This window comes from Halyomorpha halys, unplaced genomic scaffold, assembly GCF_000696795.3.
Source record: "Halyomorpha halys isolate HHAL.00 unplaced genomic scaffold, Hhal_1.1 Scaffold398.1, whole genome shotgun sequence".
Taxonomy (NCBI): domain Eukaryota; kingdom Metazoa; phylum Arthropoda; class Insecta; order Hemiptera; family Pentatomidae; genus Halyomorpha; species Halyomorpha halys.
In genome coordinates this window covers 229,147-240,380 of record NW_027109697.1, presented here as the reverse complement: position 1 = coordinate 240,380, position 11,234 = coordinate 229,147, and the positions used below count along the sequence as shown (strand labels likewise).

At 32.9% G+C, this 11,234-nt stretch overlaps 1 protein-coding gene across 3 annotated transcripts in view; it reads left to right on the top strand.

Moving 5' to 3' along the window:
• Nucleotides 1–1,288: 1,288 nt before the first annotated feature.
• The window catches only part of LOC106682255 (uncharacterized), a 39,184-nt gene continuing 29,238 nt past the window's right edge, over nucleotides 1,289–11,234 (top strand). For 2 of the 3 annotated variants that reach the window (XM_014423004.2, XM_014423003.2), the window contains exons 1-4: nucleotides 1,289–1,462; nucleotides 4,376–4,570; nucleotides 4,638–4,805; nucleotides 6,933–7,016. In XM_014423004.2, coding sequence (XP_014278490.1) covers nucleotides 1,361–1,462; nucleotides 4,376–4,570; nucleotides 4,638–4,805; nucleotides 6,933–7,016 — 549 coding nt within the window. In that variant the 5' untranslated portion in view covers nucleotides 1,289–1,360. Of the gene's footprint in view, nucleotides 1,488–4,375; nucleotides 4,571–4,637; nucleotides 4,806–6,932; nucleotides 7,017–11,234 lie in introns of all 3 variants that reach the window. The other variant, XM_067047868.1, reaches the window with a different exon arrangement.

The window sequence follows — 11,234 nt, the reverse complement described above, 5'->3', positions numbered from 1 at the left end:
ACAATCCTCCGAGGTGCCTGAAAAGAAGATGGCCCCGAGACCAGCTAATGTAAAATGTCATTGGAGTGCTACCAATGGGTAGTTTCTCTACATACCTGTAACTCTAGAATTTAACTTAGATCAGATTTACTAAATGTATTATAATGTACAGTTGTAAATAGCAATAAATAAATATTAAAAAAAAAAACTTATAAGGAAATTGCCCAAATTTCTGAACAGATTGTCATCTGTTAAAGATAAATCTGGCGAATAAGGTGGGTGTAGAAGGCCTCCATAGCACAGCTCGTTTAGTTTCTTCATTCTCTATCGTGAAACATTATGTTTGGGATGTAAGAATATAGGTCCCATCCGATTAACCAATGCATATTGTTTTTGATGTATTATGTTAATATTACTGCAGTACGATGTGGATTTCATGGTTTCAATTGTGGATAAAAAAGGAGAAATGAATTATTCCAGCTATTGACCACCACACAGAAACCAATAATTTTTTTGGATGTGATTTTGTTATGGCATGTGTGCCGGTCTTGTGTTGATATTTAATCGGCCCCTACTCTACTGAGGCTTGTTGTCATGTACAATCCACTATTCATCACACGTGACCATCCTTTCGAGAAAAGTCTTGATTTTTGCCTAGTAAGCAGTAGAACGCTTATCTCATAACGCTTCAGCTGCTGCCGCTCATTAATTTCATGTTGTACTCATATACTTATTTTTTAAAAAAATTTACTAATGGTCTTTAAGTGTCGATACACTTGTATTCAGTTCAGTATACTAAACAATGTGCAATCAATTGGAATGATAGTAAATATTAAAAAAAAGAGTGGATTAAAAATGGCCCTTTATAATCTGAAAACATAACCTAAATAAACAACAAAAGTTGAATAATCCCAATTCGAATTTCTGAAATAATAGAAACGGACATTTCATATTTAATGACCCAATATATTTGTTCGTCAAAAGTTGCAAAGTTTTACACTAATTAAATCTTTTTCAGACATTAATAAATGAAAATTCAATACAAAATCTAAATATATTTTACGTTACATAGAATTTCTAATTATTCCTGTAGGGTTGAAAAATGCTATCAAACTAATCTGTTTTTTCAAGCTAACCAATTGTTGATTAAACAAACTTTCAACGGTTATAGCTCAAATCGTGATTGCATATTTTGATATAAATTCGCTTGGTTAACATATATACAATCTATATATGGCGATTTATAACAAAACATGTGATTAGGGAGTAATAAAAAAGAGCATCATCTTAATAAATATTGTCTAGTTCAATTATCTTAACTTTTATTAGTGATTAAAATTAAAAATAGTTTTTTAAAAGCCTTATTGCTGATTTAAATAGAATGTCCAAGAAAACACCAGTTGTTTATGTGTGGAGTGCTTCTGACCAAGAAAAGTATCAAAAATATCAAGAAATTATTCGCTGGTTACTGGGACCTATAATAGTAATTCATCGTTCAGTATCATAAAGTTAATTGTTAATTCATATTAATGTTTCGTATGTATATTACCTATCAGAAAATAACAAGATTATTACACTAATTATGAGGTATTTATGGATTGTAAGAATTATCAATCTTCCACTCCAGTCTAACAGTAAATAGATCTCTGTGGTGTTATGAAAAAATTTCGCACACAGACACGATATTGAGTTTGAAACAACATATAATTATTTAGGGAGGACCGGAAAGTAATGTTTTTTTTTTCCGCATGTTACTATTTGATGGTCATTTGTAAACTCATTGTGTACATAAATTTCGTGACAATGAGATTCTAAGGTTACAGTTACTTGTTTAGTTGCAAATAAGTAATTGAAAAAATAAAATTATTTTGAAATTTTGAATGAAATTATACATATCCTTAGTATTTATTGCATTCTTTTTGAGTTTTGAAATGGCAGTAACGTAACAGGTGTTACCAAAACATTGGCGACGTTTATACAAATGCATCTGACGTTTGTAAATGCCAAAGGTGGTTTTTAAAATTCAAATCCGGTACTTTCGATCTTTCTGACTCGTATCGATCAGGAAGGCCAACATCGTTAGACAAAGGCGTGTTAAGAGCGGAATTGGAAGCAAATCCGTGTCAGACAAGTAAGAAATTGTCAAACAGTCCTAACCAACTTTGGTCGACCAGCCAAGAACATTCGCAGCAGAATGGGAAAATAAATGGGTCCCACGTAATCTGATCAAAGAGAACAAAGCTAAGCGATCTATTACATGCAACTTATTGCTTCAATGGTTCAATACAGAAGCGTTTTTATTTTTGGTAGCTTACTCACTGCTAAGCCAAGTTTATCAAAGGGTCCTTCAGTGTGTTTGGTTGATTATTCGCGGCGTAGTTCATTCTGAAGTGCTGAAACCTGGACAAATTGTGAACAATTTAATCATTTAAATCAATCCTTCATTGAAAATTCGTCAGTAATCGTCAATGGAAAAGGCGTTATTCTCCAATACCATAATGGAAATCACACTGCGCAAGACGAACTCTGGAAAAACTAAATGAATTAGGGTGGGAGGTGCCTTATCCATCATATACGCCCGATGCTACACAATCGATATCCAGTCACTCCGAACGCTTCTACATTTTCTAAATGGCAAAAGGTTTGCCAATTTGGATGATATCCAAAATACCATCTCTATATATTTTGCTCAAAAATCATCAGGCGTTGAAAATGTTTACACTAGTTGGCATACGGTTGTTAATAGTGAGGCTGATTACATCATTGATTAAAAATAAAACCCTTTGAAAACGTATGTGTTTGAATTTAATGCAAGAAAACGATATTACTTTTCGGTCAACTCTATATTTTGAAAGATGAAATTGACTACACTAATAATGTAACTATCAGTCAAATCACCACTTCTACAATCCTAACTGATATTGCTTATGCAGTGCTTGGGCTTTTTTTCAGAACGTTGTAGGTTCGAATCCCATATGGATCCGTTAATATTTATTTCGCTGTGGTCCTTGAAAATAAATCTTGACATGCCCACTTTGGAGGGCAACTTGTTGGATAACCTCCTAGTATATCAGAAAAGACAAGGGAGGGGGGATAAAAAAAAAATATTGACACGTAATGTTAATTTTTTTTGTTATGATCTCCTCTTGTGAGTTTGTGATATGTCGTACATCGACCTACATAATCTCTATAAGTGTGTTTCACGCCGTTTTTCAGTTTCAGAAGCTATTTAATTATATAAATATTGCTCGATTAAACTATCTTAATTCTCCTTTTCCTGTTTTCAGCAAATATTTTAAAAGTGATATACGATCGTGGTTCATTGGGGGTCTTAGTGTGGTGGATCTGGCCGGGAAGGATTGTCTTTTTTGTGTCATGATCTCCTCTTGTGGACTGCGACATGCACATCAACCAACCTGCTCGCTATTATTGTCTTTTACGAAAAACAGTAGAATATGAAACATTGATATTTGAATGTTTTTTAAAGGATTGAGTACGTACCTAGTGCAATCCAGTAAGCTTCTGGCTCTCAGGCTGCAAATATTTTTACTAAATTGTGAATGAAGTTTTTGGCAAGTGAATGATGTAAATAAATTGTTTGTATTCCATCGATAGAAACAGGAGGGGGATTTTCAAGATTGGTTACTAGTTCAAAAATATCGAATACGATTCTTTCTATTCTTCAACTACCTACGGATTGTTTCAAAGTACGCAATTACATGATTGTTAGAAGTTAAATTTGCAGTTTCACTTACCCTACACACCCTACTTTGAGTTGAAATTAATCGCTCAGATCAGATATTTTTGTATTATTTATTGTGGCAATAGTTTCCTGGTATAATTGTAGAAACGAGTAGTACTACAGCCGGGGAGAAAAAAGGCAGTTATTTCACCCCAATTTTTGATTACTTTAATGAAAACTATAGATAATTACTAGTCAACACTATAAGCCAAGTACAGGTATGGTTGATGTTTCTTGAAAAATTATTTTTCCTTTGGAGCTCTATATCTTTAAAATTACCAATAAGACAAGAGAACCTAAGAGAATATTATTTAAAGTATAAATAACTTTCTAAAATATGATCCTTAATAGGGTTATTTACGTTCAATAGTTCCCCAATTTCATAAAAACTTTACTGAAAAATCATTAATCAGTAAATTTATGTTGAGAAATTTATAACTTAGAAACCGCAAGACGTATAGATATCCGCCAGCACTCAAATTAAAGCTATGACATTTCGTTTAAATTAAAGTTTATAAACTAGCTTCGTGGTTAAGAACTAATATAATAATTATAATACTAAATGTAATTTATTCTTTATTTATACAGATATGTTGTGTAGGATTTTTGAAGGTATTTCTTACATATTTTAAAATTAACATATGCATATTTCAGCTCTTAGGACTGCTTATATTCGTACTGAGCATTTGGGCTTTCATGGAGTTCAGGAACTGTGCGTACAAAATTGCTCCAGCTACTGTCTGTAATCCTGTTCTTATAATTTTTTTCATATTGGCAATTATTATTTTACTATTATGTTGTTATGGAATGTTCATCAACCACAAAGGAAATTCTGGACATTTGAGTATCGTAAGTATTTCAAATTTGATTGCGTTCGAAAATGGAAAGTTTATGAACTAGTTTTGACCTGTTTCAGTTCATTAGAATCACAACAGTATTCTGTGCGATTTCTGTGATTCTTATGATCATTCTCTGGATTTACACAATTTATGAAGGTAGTGGAAGGTTTTCAAAAGCCACCATGGAGCTAGCCTACTCTTGCTCCAATGAGGTAGCTGAATGTTGGGATGATATTCATGAAATGGTAATATTATTCAAGAAAATAACGCTAGGGCATAATAAATTAATATAAATTAAAAATAATTTTATAATATCCTGTAATATCTAAGGGGTGCCGGTAGCAACGTGGTAACGTGTCTGTCTGCCAACCCAATGGTTGCGATTTCGAGTCCCTGGCCCTATCTAGGATACTCACAGCCTTCCTCCGGGAATTTGTGAGACTTTAGCTAATGGGTGGCACTCACAAAAATAGGCATAGAAGTGCGAACCCACCCTATGAAAACCAAGTCATGAAATGATAACATTTCCAGAGGAGAAGATCTCGAGGTTATGTTCTTTTCTAACGCCTAGAAGGATTATTAGGTAATAAAGGAGAAGCCAGGTTAGAAATAAGTGGGTTTGGATTGTTGCGAAGTTGGAATGATTTGTATCTGGGACTGACTAAATCGGCAACACATGGAACATTAAGGTCCTAATAGACTTCTTTATTTGTACCAAATTAAGGGTTTTGAGTTGTAAGGATTGAATACGTGAGAAATTCGAAGGTTTATTGGAGTCCCAAAGCTCAACTCCGTAAGTCTAGATTAGGCCTTATTATAGTCAAATAAATGAGTCTTTTATAATTAGTCGGAAGTTTAGGCTGTTAGTCTTGTAATAGTTGGTATCGACGTGCAGTTTCCTGTTTTTTTTTATTTTTGTATGGGGATTTAAAGTCAGTCATTTGTTCAGATGTTATCCTAGGTAACGGATCTATTCGACAGGAATAAGTGCGGTATTACTAAAGAATACTGTGAGGCAGGAAGTCATGGGTTTACGACGGAGGGTAAATGTAGGTTGGTGTGATTTATTGGATTTTATTTTATTCCTCCAATTTTGGCACCATTCTTCAGGGATCAGAGCTTGAAACAAAATTGACTGTAAAGATAGTAGTCTTTGGAACAGACCTAAGATTTTTCTTTTTATTGTCGAGCTTAGGCCACTTATTCATGTCACAGTAGTCTATAATGCTGGTATCTAAACAGTACTATGGTCTATTATGTTTTTACTTTTGTAACACATACTCTTACATGCCACACTAACACTACAACAAAATCTAGACAACATACATACCTAATGTACAAAATATAAAATAAAGATTTACTACGACAAGTATCATGTCACATTTATTCTACGACACGAGACCTGCCCTTCAGTTTACATTGACAACCAATCTATACCCACACAGATTCGGTAACTTATTTATGATAGGTTGTCATGAGGCCCATACGTCAAGAAAAAACGTAAAACGCTAAATTTCCGGCTGATACTATTATATTCTATACCATACATACGTTCTAAATTATCTCTCAGACAAAAACTTATAGTACAAAATTATTTACTAAAACCCAAATGGACTAACGCCTGCCAAATTTATGAACCGGTATTTTATTAGAAATGGATTAAAAATAAAAACAAACCTTTCAATCACAATTTTTAAATCTAGCAACGAACTCAGCACTCTACGTTCCTAGTGATACCATTAACACTGAACTACGCATTCCGAATGTAAGGAATCACATTCGTATGACTTACAAACGGATCCACAATAAATTACATGACCATTTCAATACATTTGTACGACAGATGGCGACAAATGAGATCCATTACGTGACTCGAAATAGCTGAAGAGAAGTTGGATGAGGGACTCCTAGTCTGATCAAATAGTTTACATAAACGTCAGGAAGATGCACCACTAGATGCTGTCCCCCTCATCCCAACCCATGCAGTTCCTTTATAATCTAGCTGATTTGCTTATTGTACTTATTTTACAGGTGCAAATAAGGTGTAAAGAATAAAAAAAAAAAGTGTGGCCAATTACATAACAGAAAATAAAAATATGATGTATCGATTTATTTATAAGTCTTTCTCTCTCTGGTGACATTTTTCCACATCTTTCATGTCTTATCTCTTTGGCACCTTATCTTTAGTCAGATTTTGACATAACTATATAAATCAGGTGAGCACGCCAGTTAGCTAGTAGTTTGAAATCTCCTTAGATCACAAATATATATATTAATATATAGGATCTAGAAAGCTTATTGGCATTAATACTAAATAAAGAAATAAGTATCCTCAGTACTTAAGGACTAATTCATATTCATTCTTTATCCAGCACAGTTGCTGTGGATGGAACTCTCCTAAAGATTGGATAACTATTCCGCACAGCTGCTGCAACAGCTTTATGAACTACGGAACGGTATGTTTTACTAATTAGCGAATACTTATGTTTTTATATATGTACATATAGTTGACCGTAAAAATTGATATATAAGAAGATATTCAGGGTTGCGGTCAAAAGAGAAACTATGTAAACTATTTTTGTTTCTCTTTTGACCGCAACCCTGACCGTCTTCTTATATATACTTATGTTTTTACTTTAGTTTCATCCAAAGAGGTTTTTAAGTTTGTCCATATCCTCAAAAAGCAAAATGCCAATGCTAACTAAACTATTAATGTGCCTCTTCACGAATTCGTAAGCCTGTGAATGAATTGCTTTGATTGGTTGGTACAAGTTAGCGAGAATTTGTATCCGACTCATTAAGTATTCGCTTGTGCTGCAGCCATACTCGTGTGCTGTTAATATTGTTTTAGAACTGCTAACAGATGAATGTTTGTGCTATCCGTGTTTTAATTTATTAGAGAATTTTACCAACCTCTGGATTCAGTAATTAACACTTGTTTAAGATTGTATATTTTAAAATTCTATCTATAAGGTGTAGTAAATACATTGTTTTTTTTTTTATTTAACATAACATTAAATATATATTCATGAAGACATTATGTGTCTAAGTAATTAAATTAAAAAGTTTCTGATAAACATTCTAGAACAAAGGTAAAATTTATATGTTAATTATTATATTATTTTAATGATTATATATTTTATCATCAACAATTTTGCTGATATTTACATTTTCTCTTTAACTATGCCTACCTTAATTTTGTTCCTTTTTATAACAAACATTTAAGGCACGGTGCTACTAACTCCAAGGATCCGGGTTCGAATCCGGCAGGGCATAAAATGATTTTTTGTTAAACTGTAGCCGTGAGTCAACCCTGTGTGTTCTAGAGCTCATCCTCATAAATTGGGTACCCTTAATTTGGTAAAGGAACGAAAGCCCAATGAGCAAATTAAAAATTATTAAAAAGGATGTCAAGCCCTGGGGTACCTCCAGTCGCAAATGCCGTAGAGAGGAAGTTGTACTGACTAGGCTGAGAATAGGTCACACGAGGCTCACCCACTCCTATCTTATATCAAAATAAACGCCTCTGAACTGCCAGTATTGCAATAAAAATTTAACAATAAGCCATGTTTTCCAACGATGCCCATATTTTACACCACACCTCAATAGCTTGGGACTAAGCCAAGATATCTCAAAAACCATTGGAGACGATGATAAGGCAATAGAATTGGTGTTTCGGTTTTTGAAATTACAAAATTTACTGACAAAAATATAATTTGATCGGAAGAAAAAAAAAAATAAAATAAAATAATCAAATCAAAAAATAAATAAAATTTAAAGAATATTAGCAAAATTAAATAAAATATTAATGGCGTATGACCAATGAAGTTTGGCGCCACTAAACAACCAACCAAACAAACAAACAATTCAAAAGAACAAAACAAGCGTGAGGACACCGACGTTTATTACTTCCTTTGTTTACTAAACATTTGTGCAGGTCTTGGGTTTGCGGCAAGTGGCAAACTTGTAGATTGAGCTGTAGATAGTAAGAGTTGTTACAAATTGTCTCCACACTGCGGTACGATGTTGAATAACAAACACAAAATTAAAAAAAATAATTTTTATTTGTCCAATTTAAGAAAAACAGTAATACGTATACACATCAGTAATGCCGGTTAAATACCCGCCACTAAACCCGTTCTTGGAGAATTGTAACTGTAGCTATATGATTGTTACGGTTCTGATTGTACATTCGCATTAGCTCTGGCGCGATAGTTGATAGTTCAAGAGATGCAATGAAGCAACTGTCACGTTAACTATCAAACGTATATACGTATGTACGTGGCATATGCGTTGACAGTGAACAATCGTACAATTTCAGTTATTGCGACGTAAGTCGCAGCCACTATTATGGTGTAACTGGTTGATAGTTACAGTCATGACAGTATTAACGAACTGGGTCTGACGTGATAGTTGATAGTATAAGTAATGTATGTGGACTAACTGCCACGTTTAACTGTCACATGTATACCTTTTTTGGCTAAATAATTTATTATCAGATATAAACCACAATAAAGTATTTTTTCGACAGATCCACCCCTTTTACTAATACCTTAATATTTTGTATCGTTTCGAATTGATCTATTTTTTAATTAATAAGTAGTGACTTTTAAGTTCGAGGAAAGAGTGACTCATAAACTGTACAGTTACGTTCCGGATGGTGTGGGGCAACGTGGTAGGCCGAAGGGCCGATGGAGGGATGCTGTGAGGCGGGATCTGCGACAACTGAGGATCCCAGTTACCCTTACAGAAGATAGAGAAAAATGGTTGGCGGCCTTAGAGCATGCATGTTGTGCCCGTAAAAGAAGAAAGCTTTTTTTAACAAAAAAAGTCATAGAAACAGTACAAAAAATGTTTATATTATTAAAACCGAAAAAGCCATAAACGTTTCGTTCTAGATACTTCAGCCTTATTACAAAAAAAAAAAATATAATTATAAGTATGAATCCAACCCGGGCCCAAAACAAATTTACCCAAAACCTTAAAATTGTATCCATAACCATCTGAGCCCCAAAAATAGTAGCGCCAGGCCCAAGGTCCAAAAATTATATTTCTCCCATGCCTCAAAAATAAATCAATTCCAGGTCCCAAAAAGAAATATATCATGGGCCCTAAATGGTCTAGGTACCTCTATGTCCTAAAATTCTATATCTAAGGAAAAATAATAACTTGTTAGTAACAGAAAAAGTCTCAAATGATTAACTATACACCTATAACGTAAATCAATTTTACCCGAAAAATCCGACAATTACCAGCTAAGGTGAAAAATACCCAAGAATCACGTACAGATACATATCATACATAATAAGTTAATTTTAATGAAGTTTTATATTGCAACCAAATGTCGCCTCATTGCGACATATTAGATAATTTTTGATTGAATTAACCATGGTCAGTTACTTAAATTGCGTCATAGGGCACCAGGTATAGGATAACAATAAGGGGTGCAGTCAGGGCAAGTCAATTCTATCCTCTTTGGCCTTGCTCAATTACGTCTTGTTTGTTTTAACAATTTTTTCATATTGTAATATTGCATATATTGACATCAAATTTATGTTACCTTTATGCTTAATAAATTATATTGGTATTAACTTTTTTTTATAATTTGAAAAAAAAAAAGGTAAACTAATAAAAATTTGTATCAACTAAAATGCAGGAGAATACACGTTTGTCACTTGCCGAAAATCCCAGCCTTGTTTAAATGTTTGATGAAAAGAGGTAGTAACAAATGTCGGTATCCACTTGCTTGTTTTGTCTTTTTGAATTTTTTCTGCTATTACATTCGATTTACACTATTTCCATTATTAAAAGGAAAGAAATAAATCATGAGAGATAGTTGACCGTGGACGACTTATACGAGAAGGTTGGGGGATGCGGTCAAGATATAACACAAATAAGTTCAAGTAAGTTATTTAATTGTGCCAACGTTTCGTCCAGAATTTCTAGTCTTCATCAGGGCTAAGTACAGAATAAGATAACAACTAATGAATAATTTATTTTTCTTTTTTATATTCTGTATTCATTGGTATTTTTCATTTGCAGTTTTGGCATTTTTTATTTTCTGTATTCATTGGTTGTTATCTTGTTCTGTTCTTAGCCCTGATGAAAGCAAGAAATTCTGGCCGAAATGTTGGCACGATTAAATAAGTTACTTTTAACTTATTGTGTTATATTTTGACCGCACCCCCAACCATCTTCTTCTCGAAAGAAATAAAGATAGACGAAATGAAAGAAAACGTAAATATATGTAGATTGTCATATATCAGCATTGTAGATTATAAATATTAAAAATTCCTATAAATTGTACTACATAACCTATAAATTCAACCTACGTTCTATAATTTTTATTAGAACCTTTTTAATTTAATTACTTAGACATAATAATGTCTTTAGACTTATAATGTCTTCAAAAATATATATTTCAGCTGTTAGATAAAAAATAAACTGTTGAAGTTAATTAACAGGAGAGAAAGAATGTCTTCACACCGAATCTATAGAATTTAAAATTTAACAATCTTTTACGAGAGTTAATTATTGAATTATGTTATTTTATTATTATGTTATTTTATTTATTTATTTTTCATACAGATAGTCTGATTATGTTCATCTTGTCTATTCTTTTGTTTGTATATATTTTAAGAGAGTTTTATTTTATTTCATTTTTTTTTATTTTA